The 18,987-nt window shown below is 42.8% G+C and overlaps 1 protein-coding gene across 8 annotated transcripts in view; it reads right to left on the reverse strand.

Annotated features, from left to right (window-relative positions):
- Positions 1 to 18,987, reverse strand: part of SCAF8 (SR-related CTD associated factor 8) — a 386,393-nt gene that overhangs the window by 184,651 nt on the left and 182,755 nt on the right. For all 8 annotated transcript variants that reach the window (XM_077289078.1, XM_077289081.1, XM_077289075.1 and 5 more), the window contains 2 exons: positions 16,609 to 16,677; positions 2,473 to 2,673 (listed from right to left, as the gene is read on the reverse strand). In XM_077289078.1, the coding sequence (XP_077145193.1) occupies positions 2,473 to 2,673; positions 16,609 to 16,677 (270 nt within the window). The remainder of the gene's footprint in view (positions 1 to 2,472; positions 2,674 to 16,608; positions 16,678 to 18,987) is intronic.

Consider the following 18,987-nt stretch of genomic DNA (forward strand, 5'->3'; position numbering starts at 1 on the left):
GCTGCTAAGGCTACTTTCACACTGGCGTTAACAGCATTACGTTGCAATGCGTCGTTTTGCCGAAAAAACGCATCCTGCAAAAGTGCTTGCAGGATGCGTTTTTTCTGCATTGACTAACATTAGCGATGCAATGACACACGTCGCAACCGTCGTGCGACGGTTGCGCTGTGCTGTGGCGGACCGTCGGGAGCAAAAAACGTTACATGTAACGTTTTTTGCTCCCGACGGTCCGCTTTTTCCGACCGCGCATGCGTGGCTGGAACTCCGCCCCCACCTCCCCGCACTTCTCCGCACCTCACAATGGGGCAGCGGATGCGCTGGAAAAATGCATCCGCTGCCCCCGTTGTGCGGCGGAGACAACGCTAGCATCGGTGACCTCGGCCCGGCATACTGCGACGGGCCGAGCCCGACGCTAGTGTGAAAGTAGCCTAAAAAGAAATGAATATTCACTGCACTTGCAGTGAACATTCATTTCTCTTATAGCGCATGCACAGTGTCAGCAGCAGTAGCCGGCTTTAAAGCAGCTGCCGGGCTATCACGGGTGCCCGCTACTTAAGGTAATGAATATTCACCTCTCTCCACGCCTATGGGAGTGGAGAGAGGTGAATATTCATTACCTTAATGAGCAGGGACACGATCGCTCGGCCGCAGGAGCTGCTGGCACTGGAACGAGCTGCTGCGAGGGCGCACAGGGAAGGTAAGTAGGATCCTTGTTTTTTTATGCTTTGCTCATGAGGGTCATACATACAAGGATAGGGATGAGGAATAAATGCAGAGAGGGATGGGAATAAAGAGCCATGCATACAAGCATGGGAATAAGGAGTCATGCATACAAGGATTGGGATAAGGAGACATGCAGACAAGGATGGGAATAAACAGCCATGCATACAAGGATGGGAATTAGGTGCCATGCATACAAGGATGGGAATAAGGAGCCATGCAGACAAGGATGGGAATAAGGAGCCATGCAGACAAGGATGGGGATAAGGAGCCATGCAGACAAGGATGGGGATAAGGAGCCATGCATACAAGGATGGAGATAAGGAGTCATGCAGACAAGGATGGGAATAAGGAACCATGCATACAAGGATGGGAATAAGGAGCCATGCAGACAAGAATGGGAATAAGGAGCCCTGCAGACAAGGATGGGAATAAGGAGCCATGCAGACAAGGATGGGAATGAGGAGCCATGCAGACAAGGATGGGAATAAGGAGCCATGCAAACAAGGATGGGAATAAGGAGCCATGCAGACCAGAATAGGGATTAGGTGACAATGCATACCTGGCTTATATTCGAGTCAATAAGTTTTCCGAGGCAAAATTAGGTACCTCGGTTTATACTCGGGTCGGCTTATACATGAGTATATACAGTATTTAAAACTTTAAATTGAAATTGTAGTTTGGAAACCTTTTGTAAAAGACTGATTTATCCTAGTTTGCATCCTTCATGCAGAAAACAGACGGTGAAGTGTGTTTTACCAAGGGCATAGATCTAAGGCCTCCAAACAATGAATGAGGGGGAAGTGAAGTCTCCATAGCATGTATGCTCTCTCCTCGTATATAGCTACAGTGAGGAGTGCAGCAGATAAGTTTGCTCTGGACCGATGTAAAAACAGGGGTCTCGGAGCACTTGTGAAGAAAGCAGACAGTCAGTGTGCCGCTTTGGTGTCAAATCCAACCTAAGGCTATGTGAACACATTGCGGATTTACTGCGGATCCGCAGCGTTTTTTTCCATGCAGAAACGCTGCAGATCCGCAAGTGATTTACAGTACAATGTAAATCAATGGAAAAAAAAATTGCTGTGCTAATGGTTAAGAAAATTCCGCACGGAAAACGCTGCGGATCAAAAGAAGGAGCATGTCATTTATTTGTGCGGATCTGCAGCGTTTTTGTACCCATTCCATTATAGAAATCCGCAGCGGTAAAAACATAAATTCCGTACAAAATCCGCATAAAAAACCGCATCAAATTCGCACCTGCGTTTTCTGCCAAGAGATGCAGAATCCGCACAAAAAATTCCAGAGGCAAATCCACAACGTGTGCACATAGCCTTAGTGTGTTCTCTTTTATGCAAGGGAATATACAGAAGAAAAACGAGCTGCAGTCATGGTGTAGTCGCTGTTCAGACACAGCTATTGCACTTCTCTCATCAAAGAAAGCGTGCACACTGTGGAGATTCTGCTTTCCCACACAAGATGTGGTGCACACATCCAATCACTAGGTACAGGACACTTCAGCAAACATTTTCTTCCTGACGGAAGCAAAATAGCTCTAACTCCCAAGAACAAAACCCCACAAAAACTGAATGGAACGAATGGATCTGTTTTTTTAAGCACTGAAGACTTTGCAAAATTTTCTGTTTTCCTTTTTTGTTAAAAAATGGATCAACTTAAAATGGAAACAAAGGCTAGTGTGACCCTAGCCGAAGCAGTATAGTACACTAGAAAGCAAAGTATTTCTGCAGAACGTACCACTCGTAGCCGTTCTTTCATTAACAATGTCTTTAGGAGGTTGTCTTCTTTCTTCTTGGTCGGCTTGAGTACTTAAAGAAGGATTAAAGACAGATGGTGCAGGTACTGAAGTGGTTACAACCGATGGTAGAGGCAGCATCAAACTGCTATAAGACATGTCTTTAATGCTGTCTGTCGAGTTGGCCAGTCGAGGAACCAGGGCTGTACAAAATAATAAAAAACAAAATGCTAATATTTACTTTTTTCCTTCTTAAATTTTGTTACTCTATTGTACGGTAGTATTAGAACAGATAAGTGTAGTCTCCCTGCCAACATTGGACATTTGTAAAAATAAACTATCAGCTTTAAATCTTGTGAAAAACACTAAACAAATAAATTTTCACAATGCTGCTCTGAGACTAGGTCGCACACCATAAGTTTCAAGATATTTTGGTAGTATTATATCCTTAAAGGGAATTTGTTAGTAAGATCAACCCTCCTAAGCTGTCTATATGGGCTTGTAGGTCATAGTGAATAAAGTGATACCTGCAATCTGATGTCTTATTACAGAGAGATCCATAATTTTCTAACAAGTAAATGAGCTGTCTATGGGCCGGATATAGATCTCTCTGAGAATCTGCCTCCAGACCTTGTTTTAAATGAAAGGGGTGTTACAAGTAGAAGCCATGTAGATGGGAGCCATGGAGAGCAGACTGTCAGTCATTACATGACTTACATGCCATTCCCTTTCATTTAAAATGAGTTTTGGCGGAAGATTGCCAGGGAGATCTATGCGCAGCAACATTGATCTCAACAGCACGATTATGTATTAAAAAACATGGATTTCTCTGGAATAAGACATCAGAACACAGATATCAAGGAATCATTTTGTTCAGCTTCCAATTTCCTACATGCCCATATAGACGGCTTAGGAGGGTTGATCTTACCAACAGATTGCCTTTAACCCCTTATTCCCATGACGTACTATCCCGTCAAGGTGACCTGGGACTTAATTGCCAGTGACGGGATAGTACGTCATATGCAATCCCCCCGTGAGCGCGGCCGATCGCGGCCAGGTGTCAGCTGACTATCACAGCTGACATCCGGCACTATGTGCCAGGAGCGGTCACGGATCGCCCCCGGCACATTAACCCCCGGCACACTGCGATCAAACATGCTCGCAGTGTTCCGGCGGTATAGGGAAGCATTGCGCAGGGAGGGGGCTCCCTGCGAGCTTCCCTGAGACCCTCGGAGCAACGTGATCACTCCAAGCGTCTCTTACCTCCTCTCCCTGCAGGCCACGGATCCAAAATGGCCATGGGGCTGCATCCGGGTCCTGCAGGGAGGTGGCTTACCAAGCGCGTGCTCAGAGCAGGCGCTGGTAAGCCTGCAGCGCTGTAAGTCAGATCGCTGATCTGACAGAGTGCTGTGCAAACTGTCAGATCAGCGATCTGTGATGTCCCCCCTTGGGACAAAGTAAAAAAGTTTAAAAAAAAAATTTCCACATGTGTAAAAAAAAAAAATAATAAAAAATATTCCTGAATAAAGAAAAAATATATATATTATTCCCATAAATACATTTCTTTATCTAAATAAAAAAAAAAAACAATAAAAGTACACATATTTAGTATCGCCACGTTCGTAATGACCATACCTATAAAACTGGTCCACTAGTTAACCCCTTCAGTGAACACCGTTAAAAAAAAAAAAAAAACGAGGCAAAAAACAATGCTTTATTATCATACTGCCAAACAAAAAGTGGAATAACACGTGATCAAAAAGATGGATATAAATAAACATTGTACCGCTGAAAACGTCATCTTGTCCCGCAAAAAACGAGCCGCCAAACAGCATCATCAGCGAAAAAATAAAAAAGTTATAGTCCTCAGAATAAAGAGATGCCAAAATAATTATTTTTTCTATAAAATAGTTTTTATCGTATAAAAGCGCCAAAACATAAAAAAATGATATAAATGAGGTATCGCTGTAATCGTACTGACCCAAAGAATAAAACTGCTTTATCAATTTTACCAAACGTGGAACGGTATAAACGCCCCCCAAAAGAAATTCATGAATAGCTGGTTTTTAGTCATTCTGCCTCACAAAAATCAGAATAGAAAGCGATCAAAAAATGTCACGTGCCCGAAAATGTTACCAATAAAAACGTCAATTCGTCCCGCAAAAAACAAGACCTCACATGACTCTGTGGACCAAAATATGGAAAAATTATAGCTCTCAAAATGTGGAGACGCAAAAACTTTTTTGCTATAAAAAGCGTCTTTTAGTGTGTGACAGCTGCCAATCATAAAAATCCGCTATAAAAAAACGCTATAAAAGTAAATCAAATCCCCCTTCATCACCCCCTTAGTTAGGGAAAAATAATAAAATTAAAAAAATGTATTTATTTCCATTTTCCTGTTAGGGCTAGGGTTAGGGTTAGAGCTAGGGTTAGGGTTGGGGCTAAAGTTAGGGTTGGGGCTAAAGTTAGGGTTGGGGCTAAAGTTAGGGTTGGGGCTAAAGTTAGGGTTGGGGCTAAAGTTAGGGTTGGGGCTAAAGTTAGGGTTGGGGCTAAAGTTAGGGTTGGGGCTAAAGTTAGGGTTGGGGCTAAAGTTAGGGTTGGGGCTAAAGTTAGGGTTGGGGCTAAAGTTAGGGTTGGGGCTAAAGTTAGGGTTGGGGCTAAAGTTAGGGTTGGGGCTAAAGTTAGGGTTGGGGCTAAAGTTAGGGTTGGGGCTAAAGTTAGGGTTGGGGCTAAAGTTAGGGTTGGGGCTAAAGTTAGGGTTGGGGCTAAAGTTAGGGTTGGGGCTAAAGTTAGGGTTGGGGCTAAAGTTAGGGTTGGGGCTAAAGTTAGGGTTGGGGCTAAAGATAGGGTTAGGGTTTGGATTACATTTACGGTTGGGATTAGGGTTGGGATTAGAGTTAGGGGTGTGTCAGGGTTAGGGGTGTGGTTAGGGTTACCGTTGGGATTAGGGTTAGGGGCATGTTTGGATTAGGGTTTCAGTTAGAATTGGGGAGTTTCCACTGTTTAGGCACATCAGGGGCTCTCCAAACGCGACGTGGAGTCCGATCTCAATTCCAGCCAATTCTGCGTTGAAAAAGTAAAACAGTGCTCCTTCCCTTCCGAGCTCTCCCGTGCGCACAAACGGGTTTACCCCAATATATGGGGTATCAGCGTACTCGGGACAAATTGGACAACAACTTTTGGGGTCCAAGTTCTCTTGTTACCCTTGGGAAAATAGAAATTTGGGGGCTAAAAATCATTATTTTCACGGCTCTGCGTTGTAAACTGTAGTGAAACACTTGGGGGTTGAAAGTTCTCACAACACATCTAGATAAGTTCCTCGGGAGGTCTAGTTTTCAATATGGGGTCACATATGGGGGTTTCTACTGTTTGGGTACATCAGGGGCTCTGCAAATGCAACGTGATGCCTGCAGACCAATCCATCTAAAGTCTGCATTCCAAATGGCACTCGTTCCCTTCCGAGCTCTGCCATGCGCCCAAACAGTGGTCCCCCCCCCCCCCACATATGGGGTATCAGCGTACTCAGGAAAAATTGGACAACAACTTTTGGGGTCCAATTTCTCCTGTTACCCTTGGGAAAATACAAAACTGGGGGCTAAAAAATAATTTTTGTGGAAAAAAAATATTTTTATTTTCACGGCTCTACGTTATAAGCTGTAGTGAAACACTTGGGGGTTCAAAGCTCTCAAAACACATCTAGATAAGTTCCTTAGGGGGTCTAGTTTCCAAAATGGTGTCACTTGTGGGGGGTTTTAATGTTTAGGCACATCAGGGGCTCTCCAAACGCGACATGGTGTCCCATCTCAATTCCTCCAATTGAAAAGTCAAACGGTGCTCCTTCCCTAACGAGCTCTGCCATGCGCACAAACAGTTGTTTACCCCCACATATGGGGTATCAGCGTACTGAGGACAAATTGCAGAACAACTTCCTCGGGTCCAATTTCTTCTCTTACCCTTGGGAAAATAAAAAATTGGGGGCGAAAAGTTCATTTTTGTGAAAAAATATGATTTTTTATTTTTACGGCTCTGTATTATAAACTTCTGTGAAGCACTTGGTGGGTCAAAGTGCTCACCACACATCTAAATAAGTTCCTTAGGGGTCTACTTTCCAAAATGGTGTCACTTGTGGGGGGTTTCAATGTTTAGGCACATCAGGGGCTCTCCAAACGCAACATGGCATCCCATCTCAATTCCAGTCAATTTTGCATTGAAAAGTCAAATGGCACTCCTTCCCTTCCGAGCTCTGCTATGCGCCCAAACAGTGGTTTACCCCCACATATGGGGTATCAGCGTACTGAGGACAAATTGCACAACAACTTTTGGGGTCCAATTTCTCCTGTTACACTTAGTAAAATAAAACAATTTGGAGCTGAAGTAAATTTTTTATGAAAAAAAATTAAATGTTCATTTTTTTTTAAACATTCCAAAAATTGCTGTGAAACACCTGAAGGGTTAATAATCTTCTTGAATGTGGTTTTGAGCACCTTCAGTGGTGCAGTTTTTAGAATGGTGTCACACTTGGGTATTTTCCATCATATAGACCCCTCAAAATGACTTCAAATGAGATGTGGTAACTAAAAAAAAATGGTGTTGTAAAAATGAGAAATTGCTGGTCAACTTTTAACCCTTATAACTCCCTAACAAAAATAAATGTTGGTTCCAAAATTGTGCTGATGTAAAGTAGACATGTGGGAAATGTTACTTATTAAGTATTTTGTGTGACATATCTCTGTGATTTAAGAGCATAAAAATTTAAAGTTGGAAAATTGTGAAATTTTCAACATTTTCGCCAAATTTCCATTTTTTTTCACAAATAAACGCAAGTTATATTGAAGAAATGTTACCACTATCACGAGAAAACAATGTCAGAATCGCCAAGATCCGTTGAAGCGTTCCAGAGTTATAACCTCATAAAGGGACAATGGTCAGAATTGTAAAAATTGGCCTGGTCATTAACGTGCAAACCACCCTCGGGGCTTAAGGGGTTAACCCCTTTCTGACGTCGGGCATAATAATACGCCCACGTCGGACTTCCTCCCTTTGATGTGGGCTCCGGCGCTGTCCGTTGTTGGCTATAATGGAAGCCTATGGACGCACGATCCGTCGCTGACCGTCAAACACAGAAATCTCTCTCTCTCCACAATTTTATACCTTAATGACGCACTCCAAAACGACGGAAGTGTGAAAGAAGCCTAACAGCCGTGTGTGGAACTGTCAATCTCTGATAGCATCATTTAACTTGCGCTTCTGGGAAGCATGCAGGAAATCCCGCCCATCAGTGACCCAGTCACATGATCGCGTGTCACCGATGGGTTGGCATGACAACCACAGGTTTCCAGCAGACCTCTATGGTTGTCATAGCTAGATTGCTATAAGCACCCCCCCGTGGTTGGCGCTCATATCAAAATGAGCATTTCTGCTACATACAGGCAATCCGATCATCACCTGTATGTAGCAGAGCCAATTGGATAACTGCAGCTTCTAGCCTGCCATGGAGGCTATTGAAGCAAGTGAAAAGAAAAGAAATTATATAAAAGTTTAAATCACCCCCCCCTTTCAAAATAAAATAAAAAAAAATATCAAACATACACATATTTGGTTCGCCGCGTTCAGAATCGCCCGATCTATCAATATGAAGTAAAAATTAGCGTGATAGCTAAACGGCGTATTGAGAAAAAAAGTCAAAACTGCAGAATTACTTTTTTTGGTCACTGCTACATTGCAATAAAATGCAATAACGGGCAATCAAAATATCGTATCTGCACCAAAATTGTATCAATAAAAATGTCAACTTGGCACACAAAAAATAAGCCCCCACCCAGCCCCCAATTACAAAAAATGGAAACGCTACAGGTCTCGCAAAAAATTATTTTTTACCACCAAAATGTTGTTTAGCCCAAGATTTTATATTTTCACAGTGGGACATGGGTAAAAATAGCACCAAAATGTGTCCAATTTCAGCTGAATGTAGAAATACACTATATATGGATGTACAGTATTGCTTAGCCACAAGGCAAACTTGGGAGGGACGGCTTGGGGGATTGGCTGTTGAAAATGAAACAGTCAATCAGAGCAATCGTAATATTTCACCAATGAAACTTGGTGAAATATTACAATCCAGCCATGGCTGATGCTGCAATATCATCGGCCATGGCTGGAGACCGCGATCTGCCCCCACCACCGGCTGATGGCGGCGATCTGCTGCCGTCAGTCTTTCCACCCCTCTGTCCTGTCCTCCGCTGCCCTCCTCTAACCTCCGTCCTGTCCTCCGCTCACCCCGTGCTCCAATCCCACCACCCCCCGCACCTTCCGAGTCCCAGTGTCTGTCCGTCTTCTCCGATGGGCGTCGCCATCTTCCAAAATTGTGGGCGAATGCCCAGTGCGCCCGCCGAATCTGCCGGCCGGAGGATTCGTTCATTCATTCGAGGTACATTTTGATCACTGTGATAGACCCTATCACAGGGATCAAAATAAAAAAAATAGTAAATAACACCCCCCACAGGTAGGGAAAATAATGAAATAAATAAAATATATTTATTTTTATTCTTCCACTAGGGTTAGAATTAGGGTTAGGGTATGTAGGGGTAGGGAATTAGGCTATGTGCACACGGTGCGGATTTGGCTGCAGATCCGCAGCGGATTGGCCGCTGCGGATTCGCAGCAGTTTTCCATCCATTTTTCAGTACCATGTAAACCTATGGAAAACCAAATCCGCTGTGCCCGTGGGGAGGAAAATACAGCACAGAAACGCTGCGTTGTATTTTCAGAAGCATGTCAATTCTTTGTGCGGATTCCGCAGCGTTTTACACCTGCTCCTCAATAGGAATCCGCAGGTGTAAAACCACAGGTGGAATCCGCACAAAAAATGCAGGAAATCCAAGGTAAATTGCACTTGCGTTTTACCTGTGGATTTTTAAAAAACAGTGCGGAAAAATGAGCACACAAATTCGCAACGTGGGCTCATAGCCTTAGGGTTGGAATTAGAGTTAGGGTTGGGATTAGGGATAGGGTTGGAATTAGAGTTAGGGTTGGGATTAGGGATGGGGTTGGAATTAGAGTTAGGGTTGGGATTAGGGATGGGGTTGGAATTAGGCTTAGGGTTTGAATTCGGGTTAAGATTAGGGTTAGAGTTGGGGTTAGGCTCGTGGTTAGGGTTATGGTTGGGATTAGGGGTGTGTTGAGGTTAGGGTTGTGATTAGGGTTATGGTTGGGATTAGGGGAGTGATGGAGTTAGAATTGCGGGGTTTCCACTGTTTAGGCGCATAAGGGGGTCTCCAAACGCGACGACATGGCGCCACCATTGATTCCAGCCAATCTTGAGTTCAAAAAACCAAATGGTGCTCCCTCCCTTCCGAGCCCCGAAGTGCGCCCAAACAGTGGGTTACCCAAACATGTGGAGCATCAGCCTACTCTGGAAAAATGGCACAACAGTTTTGGGGACCTAATTTCTCCTGTTACTCTTGGGAAAATAAAAAATAGGGGGCTAAAAAATTATTTTTGTGGGAAAAAAATGATTTTTTTATTTTCACTGCTCTGCGTTATAAACTTCTGTGAAGCACTTTGGGGTTCAAAGTGCTCACCACACATCTAGATAAGTTCTTTGGGGGGTCTAGTTTCCAAAATGGGGTCACTTGTGGGGAGTTTCTAATGTTTAGGCACATCAGGGGCTCTACAAACATAACATGACGCCCGCAGACCATTCCATCAAAGTCTGCATTTCAAAATGTCACTACTTCCCTTCCGAGCCCGACGTGTGCAAAATAGTGGTTCCCCCCCACATATGGGGTATCAGCGTACTCAGGACAAACTGGACAACAACTTTTGGGGTCCAATTTCTCCTGTTACCCTTGTGAAAATAAAAAAAATTGGGTGCTAAAAAATATTTGAGGAAAGAAAAATGATTTTTTATTTTCACGGCTCTGAATTATAAACTTCTGTGAAGCACTTGGGGGTTCAAAGTGCTCACCACACATCTAGATTAGTTCATTGGGAGGTCTAGTTTCCAAAATGGGGTCACTTGTAGGGGAGCTCCAATGATTAGGCACACAGGGGCTCTCCAAACGCGACATGGTGTCCTCTAACGATTGGAGCTAATTTTTCATTAAAAAAGTCAAATGGCACTTCTTCCTTTCTGTGCCTTGCCGTGCGTTCAAACAATAGTTTACCCCCACATGTGAGGTATCGATGTACTCAGGAGAAATTGCCCAGCACATTTTAGGATCCATTTTATCCTGTTGCCCATGTGAAAATGAAAAAATTGAGGCTCAAAGTTTTGTGAAAGAAAAGTACTTTTTCATTTTTACGGATCAATTTGTGAAGCACCTGGGGGTTCAAAGTGCTCACTATACATCTAGATAAGTTCCTTGTGGGGTCTAGTTTCCAAAATGGGATCACTTGTGGAGGAGCTCCAATCCTTAGGCACACAGGGGCTCTCCAAACGTGACATAGTGTCCGCTAAAGATTGGAGCCAATTTTGCACTCAAAAAGTCAAATGGCGCTCCTTCCCTTCCGAGCCCTGGCATGCGCCCAAACAGTGGTTCCCTCCCACATATGGGGTTTCAGCGTACTCAGGACAAATTGGACAACAACTTTCAGGTACCATTTTCTCCTTTTGCCCTTGGGAAAATAAAAAAATTGTTGCTAAAAGATCATTTTTGTGACTAAAAAGTTAAATGTTCATTTTTTCCTTCCATGTTGCTTCTGCTGCTGTGAAACACCTGAAGGGTTAATAAACTTCTTGAATGTGGTTTTGAGCACCTTGAGGGGTGCAGTTTTTAGAATGGTGTCACTTTTGGGTATTTTCAGCCATATATACCCCTCAAACTGACTTCAAATGTGAGGTGGTCCCTAAAAAAATGGTTTTGTAAATTTTGTTGTAAAAATGAGAAATCGCTAATCAAATTTTAACGTTTATAACTGCCTAGAAAAAAAAAAATTGTTTCCAAAATTGTACTGATGTAAAGTAGAAACGTGGGAAATGTTATTTATTAACTATTTTGTGTTACATAACTCTCTAGTTTAAACGAATAAAAATTTAAAATTTTAAAATTGCGACATTTTCAACATTTTCACCAAATTTTCACAACTAAACACAAAAATTATCGACCTAAATTTACCACTGACATGAAGCCCAATATGTCACGAAAAAGCAATCTCAGAATCGCTAGGATCCGTTGAAGCATTCCTGAGTTATTACCTCATAAAAGGAACACTGGTCAGAATTGCAAAAAACGGCCGGGTCATTAAGGTAAAAAAAAAAAATTAAGGTAAAAATAGGCTGGGTCATGAATGGGTTAAGCCATTCCTCATGAGGTATACAGTACAGACCAAAAGTTTGGACACACCTTCTGGAATTATATACTTAACAAAAAAGTGTGAAACAACTGAAATTATGTCTTATATTCTAGGTTCTTCAAAGTAGCCACCTTTTGTTTTGATGACTGCTTTGAACACTCTTGGCATTCTCTTGATGGGCTTCAAGAGGTAGTCACCGGGAATGGTTTTCACTTCATAGGTGTGCCCTGTCAGGTTTAATAAGTGGGATTTCTTGCCTTATAAATGGTGTTGGGACCATCAGTTGTGTTGTGCAGAAGTCTGGTGGATACACAGCTGATAGTCCTACTGAATAGTCTGTTAGAATTTGTATTATGGCAAGAAAAAAGCAGCTAAGTAAAGAAACTTCATTACTTTAAGAAATGAAGGTCAGTCAGACTAGTCTGAAAAATTGGGAAAACTTTGAAAGTGTTTCCAAGTGCAGTGGCAAAAACCATCAAGCTCACTGTGTGCCCTCGCGGGCAGGGTCCTCTCTCCTCCTGTACTTGTGTGTGCCTTGTTTTACTCATGTTTATTGTACTTGTCTATATTTGCCCCGTTCACATGTAAAGCGCCATGGAATAAATGGCGCTATAAAAATGAATAATAATAATGAGGACCGCCCCAGGAAAGGAAGACCAAGAGTCACCTCTGCTTCTGAGGATTAGTTTATCCGAGTCACCAGCCTCAGAAATCGCAGGTTAACAGCAACTCAGATTAGAGACCAGGCTAATGCCACACAGAGTTCTAGCAGCAGACACATCTCTACAACAACTGTTAAGAGGAGATTTTGTGCAGCAGGCCTTCATGGTAAAATAGCTGCTAGGAAACCACTGCTAAGGACAGGCAACAAGCAGAAGAGACTTGTTTGGGCTAAAGAACACAAGGAATGGACATTAGACCAGTGGAAATCTGTGCTTTGGTCTGATGAGTCCAAATTTGAGATCTTTGGTTCCAACCCACCGTGTCTTTGTGTGACGCAGAAAAGGTGAACGGATGGACTCTACATGCCTGGTTCCCACCGTGAAGCATGAAGGAGGAGGTGTGATGGTGTGGGGGTGCTTTTCTGGTGACACTGTTGGAGATTTATTCAAAACTGAAGGCATACTGAACCAGCATGGCTACCACAGCATCTTGCAGCGGCATGCTCTTCCATCCGGTTTGCGTTTAGTTGGACCATCATTTATTTTTCAACAGGACAATGACCCCAAACACACCTCCAGGCTGTGTAAGGGCTAACTGACCAAGAAGGAGAGTGATGGGGTGCTACGCCAGATGACGTGGCCTCCACAGTCACCAGACCTGAACCCAATCGAGATGGTTTGGGGTGAGCTGGACCGAAGAGTGAAGGCAAAAGGGCCAACAAGTGCTAAGCATCTCTGGGAACCTCTTCAAGATTGTTGGAAGACCATTCCCGGTGACTACCTCTTGAAGCTCATCAAGAGAATGCCAAGAGTGTGCAAAGCAGTCATCAAAGCAAAAGGTGGCTACTTTGAAGAACCTAGAATATAAGACATAATTTCAGTTGTTTCACACTTTTTTGCTAAGTATATAATTCCACATGTGTTAAATCATAGTTTTGATGCCTTCAGTGTGAATGTACAATTTTTATAGTCATGAAAATACAGAAAAATCTTTAAATAAGAAGGTGTGTCCAAACTTTTGGTCTGTACTGTAGGTCATTAGACGACTTTATTCTTTGGGTTGGTGCGATTACAGCGATACCAGATTTAAATTCGGTTTTTATGTTTGGCTGTTGTCACACACTACAAAACACTTTTTTTGCAAAAACTATTTTTTGCATCGCCATATTTTAAGAGCTATAATTTTTCCATACTTCGTCCGACAGAGTCATGTGACGAGTTGACGTTTTTGTTGGTACCATTTTCGGACACATGACATTTTTTGATCGCTTTCCATTACGATTCTTGGGAAGTAGAATCAACAAAAAACAGCATTTCAGGAATTGTGTTTTTTTTCATGCCGTTCCGTCTGTGGTAAAAATTATAAGGCAGCTTTATGTTTCTGGTCAGTATGATTACAGCGATACCAAATGTATATGCTTTTTAATGTTTTGGCGCTTTTACACAAAAAATATTTTATAGAAAAAATAATTATTTTTACATCGCTTTATTCTGAAAGCTATAACTGTTTTTTCTATTTTTCCACTACTGGAGGTGCATGATGGCTTGTTTTTTGCGGGACAAGATGACGTTTTCAGTTATGTCATTTTTATGTACATTCATTTTTAATCACATTTTCATCCACTTTTTGTTCGGTGGTATGATGATAAAGCATAGTTTTTGCCTTGTTTTTATAATTTTTTTTTTTGCAGTGTTCATTAAAGGTGTTAACTAGTGGCACAGTTTTATAGGTCGGGTCTTTCAGGACACAGTGATACCAAATGTGTGTAATTTTGATTTTTTTTCCCCAAAAAATATTTATTTACAGTGAGTACGGAAAGTATCATACCCATTTAAATTTTTCACTCTTTGTTTCATTGCAGTCATTTGGTAAATTCAAAAAAGTTAATCGTTAATGTACACTTTGCACCCCATCTTGACTGAAAATAAACAGAAATGTTGAAATTTAGTAAAAAAAGAAAAACTGAAATATCACATGGTCATACGTATTTAGACCCTTTGCTCAGACACTCATATTTAAGTCACAAGCTGTCCATTTCCTTGTGATCCTCCTTGAGATGGTTCTACTCCTTCATTAGAGTCCAGCTGTGTTTAATTAAACTGATAGGACTTGATTTGTAAAGGCACACACCTGTCTATATAAGACCTCACAGCTCACAGTGCATGTCAGACCAAATGAGAATCATGAGGTCACGGGAACTGGCCAAGGAGCTCGGAGACAGAATTGTGGCAAGGCACAGATATGGCCAAGGTTACAACAGAATTTCTGTGAGTTCCTAAGAGCACAATGGCCTCCATAATCCTTAAATGGAAGAATTTTGGGACCACCAGAAGTCTTCCTAGACCTGGTCGTCCAGCCAAACTGAGCAATAGTGGGAGAAAAGCCTTTGGTGAGAGAGGTAAAGAAGAACCCCAAGATCACTGTGGCTGAGCTCCAGAGATGCAATAGGGAGATGGGAGAAAGTTCCACAAAGTCAGCTATTACTGCAGCCCTACACCAGTTGGGCCTTCATGGCAGAGTGGCCCAACGGAAGCCTCTCCTCAGTGCAAGACATGAAAGCCCGCATAGAGTTTGCTAAAAAAAAAACACATGAAGGACTCCCAGACTATGAGAAATAAGATTCTGTGGTCTGATGAGACGAAGATAAACCTTTTTGATGATAATTCTAAGCGGTATGTGTGGAGAAAACTAGGCACTGCTCATCACCTGCCCAATACAATCCCAACAGTGAAACATGGTGGTGGTGGCAGCATCGAGCTATGGGGGTGTTTTTCAGCTGCAGGGACAGGATGACTGGTTGTCATTGAAGGAAACATGAATGCGGCCAAGTAGAGATATCTTGGATGAAAACGTCTTCCAGAGTGCCCTGGACCTCAGACTTGGTCGATGGTTCACCTTCCAACAAGACAATGACCCTAAGCACACAGCTAAAATAACAAAGGTGTGGCTTCAGAACAACTCTGTCACCATTCTTGACTGGCCCAGCCAGAGCCCTAACCTAAACCCAATTGAGCATCTCTGGAGAGACCTGAAAATGGCTGTCCACCAACTTTCACCATCCAAACTGATGGAACTGGAGAGGATCTGCCAGGAAGAATGGCAGAGGATCCCCAAATCCAGGTGTGAAAAACTTGTTGCATCATTCCCAAGAATCATGGCTGTACTAGCTCAAAAGGGTGTTTCTACTCAATTCTGAGCAAAGGTCTGAATACTTATGACCATGTGATATTTCAGTTTTTCTTTTTTAATACATTTTCAAAAATTACTACATTTCTGTTTTTTCAGTCAATATGGGGTGCAGAGTGTACATTAATGAGAAAAAAATGAACTTTTTTAAATTTACCAAATGGCTGCAATGAAACAAAGAGTGAAAAATGTAAAAGGGGTATGAATACTTTCCGTACCCACTGTATGGGTACAATATGTATATCTTTTATTTTTTAATACACTTTTTTACTTTGTCCTAGTATGGGACTTTAACTTCTTGCAGTGTGATTGTTTATAAAGCACAGCTAAGTAGGAGCTTTGCAATGCCTTACAAACTGTCAGAGCTGCACTGACAGACAAACTTGCTTCCCCATGCTCTGAGCATGGTGTAAGCAAGTTTGCTAGCTATGGTGACCCGGATGTCGTCATGACATCGGGGCACCACGGCAACGATCAGCCCTTCACAATGACATTGTGGGGAACGCTGATCAGAGAGCAGAGGGGGCTCTCTCCCTCTGCTTGCCTGTTAAATACTGTGATCCATTTCAATCGCAGTATTTAGGGAGGGTTTAAGTGCTGAGAGTTACGCGGGCACCGATCCTGCACTTCGTGCCGGGTATCAGCTATCAGAATCAGTTGACTCATGGCAGCAATCATACGCGCACAGCCTCTGTGAGCACAAAATCGCCATGACGCATCCATATGTCCAAGGTCGGTAAGTACCAGCTGACCTCGACGTATGGATACGTCTAAGGTTGTAAAGGGGTAAAACTATGTTTTAAACACTTCAGTGTTTCAGAGTTAAACATACCTGCCTGCAAACATGTCGCCATAGTCTGATTCATGCTGCTCGTCGATTGGGCAGCAAGCGACAGCGGTCAAGTTCCCTTTAATGTCCAGACTTTTTATAAGGACTTTTTTTTTTTTTAAGAAATGTATTTCCATCTTCTGTACAATTTACAATGCAGCCTTACCTGTAGGAATAGCTGAGCTCATAGAAGGTGGTGGAATATTGGGTGGTAGGAGAGGTGGTGGTATGAAGCCTGTAATGACAATGTGAACTTGTCATAAAATGTTTTTTTTTCACATGTGATATAGTAGATTGCGGACATATGATTACCTGTTTGTTACATTATTTCTGGCCAAAACTGTGCAAACAATAAACATAGTGATAGAGTAGTCTATTGCATGCAAATAATGCAAAAGGCCAATGTATACAAAACTTGAAAATAAATTACACTGGTCTGCAAAAAAAAAAAATTCTGGCATGGACTTTAAGAACAGTTTTAGACTAATTTGAGGGTGCTGAATTCAAATCTGATCTTATAATTTCTCTATCACATCACATTTTTGCGCTATAGGTATATAGCCCATTTTCATGAATTCCATGATAAATATAAGTAGTGTATGAAAAGTGCCGGTTTATACGGTTCACTAAGGTAAATTTTGTTTAATTTGGGTGGTTAATTTGTGTTGATTTGAAAATGGTTAACTTTCTTTTGGGTCTGCAAGGAGGGTACACAAAACACCCTTGTTTTCTGTGCTACTTGGACAGTAGAGCTACAGCAGAGCATTGGGTGAAAACTGAATGGCCTCAGCGACAGAGTTTGGCATCCGGCGATAAGAATGTCATCCATGATCCTCTAGTGAATAGGAAGAATATTGTCTTTCCTCCCTTACACATAAAACTTGGATTGATGAAGCAGTTCGTCAAAGCTCTCAATCACAGTGGAGAATGCTTTAACTATGTATGTTCAACTTTTCCTGGTCTTAGTGAAGAGAAGAAAAAGGCTGGAATATTTGATGGACCTCAAATAAGAACACTTATGAGAGACCCAAATTTTATCACATCAATGAATGAGACAGAAGAAAGAGCTTGGAATGCATTTTGTAATGTGGTGCAGAATTTTCTAGGGAATAAGAAAGCAGACAACTATGAAGAGATTGTGGAAGAGCTACTAATGAGTCTGCGAAATCTTGGATGTAGAATGAGTATCAAGATTCACTACCGTATTTTCCGGCGTATAAGACGACTGGGCGTATAAGACGACCCCCCAACTTTTCCAGTTAAAATATAAAATCTTCTTAAAAGTCGGGGGTCTTCTTATACGCCGTATGTCGTCTTATAGGGCCGGTGACTAATGTGCCTTTTGGGGGGGGGAGTGGTCCTGATGACGAAGAGGGGGCGTCTCACAGGAAAGTGTGAGTGGAGTACCCCCCATTACCTCATTGTAGCTGCAGCGTGGGGTGCTGGGGAGCGGCGGCGGCTGCTCCTCTTTGTGCCGCGTGGGTGCTGTGGGGCGGCGGCTCCTCTTTGTGCAGCGTCGGGGCTCTGTGCTGTGGGGCGGCGTATCTTCGTGCAGAGTCAGTCAGGGCTCCTCCGGCATTTCCTCAAAGGGACGAGATCTGAATCTGAGCATGCGCCGCCCCCAGCGGCCATTTTCCCGGAGGCCACCGTATCGCAGCAATGGAGCTGCCGGGGCCTCCGGGCTTTGAGGAAATGCCGGAGGAGACCCGACTGACTCTGCACGAAAATACGCCGCCGCCGCCCCACAGCACAGAGCCCCGACGCTGCACGAAGAGGAGCCGCCGCCCCACAGCACAGCATCCACGCAGCACAAAGAGGAGCAGCAGCCGCCGCCTCTCCCCAGCACAGAGACCCCACGCTGCAGCTACAATGAGGTAATGGGGGATACTCCACTCACACTTTCCTGTGAGACGCCCCCTCTTCGTCATCGGGACCACTCCCCCCCACCCACCATATACACATTGGTGTCTGCACTCGGCGTACAAGACGACACCCGGCGTATAAGACGACCCCCGACTTTTAAGAAGATTTTCAGGGGTTAAAAAGTCATCTTATACGCCGGAAAATACGGTATTTACACAGCCATTTGAACTTTTTCAAGAGAACCTTGGGGATGTGAGCGAGGAACAAGGGGAGCGTTTTCATCAGGACATTAAAACAATGGAAGAACGGTATCAAGGCCGGTGGGACTCACATATGATGGCTGACTATTGCTGGAGCTTGATGAGAGACAACCCAGAAGCTGTACATCACAGATCAGCCAAGAAAAGAAAGTTCAAATAACTGCCATTTGTCATTCATCTGTGTGCCATATATGTGTTTTTATATTTTGTAGTTTAATTCTGTAAGTATATTTGATTTGCTGTACATAAGACTTTGTAATCTTTGTTATTCCTTGATTAAAAATATACAAAATGTAGTACCGAAAATCATGTGTTTTTATCATAAAACATTAGGAGTAATTTTCATAAAAAATTGAAAATATCTCAAAATCCTGATGTGATTGCCAAAAACGGAGTTCATATTCGTAATCAGCAGCCACAAT

This window comes from Ranitomeya variabilis, chromosome 2 (assembly GCF_051348905.1).
Source record: "Ranitomeya variabilis isolate aRanVar5 chromosome 2, aRanVar5.hap1, whole genome shotgun sequence".
NCBI lineage: Eukaryota > Metazoa > Chordata > Amphibia > Anura > Dendrobatidae > Ranitomeya > Ranitomeya variabilis.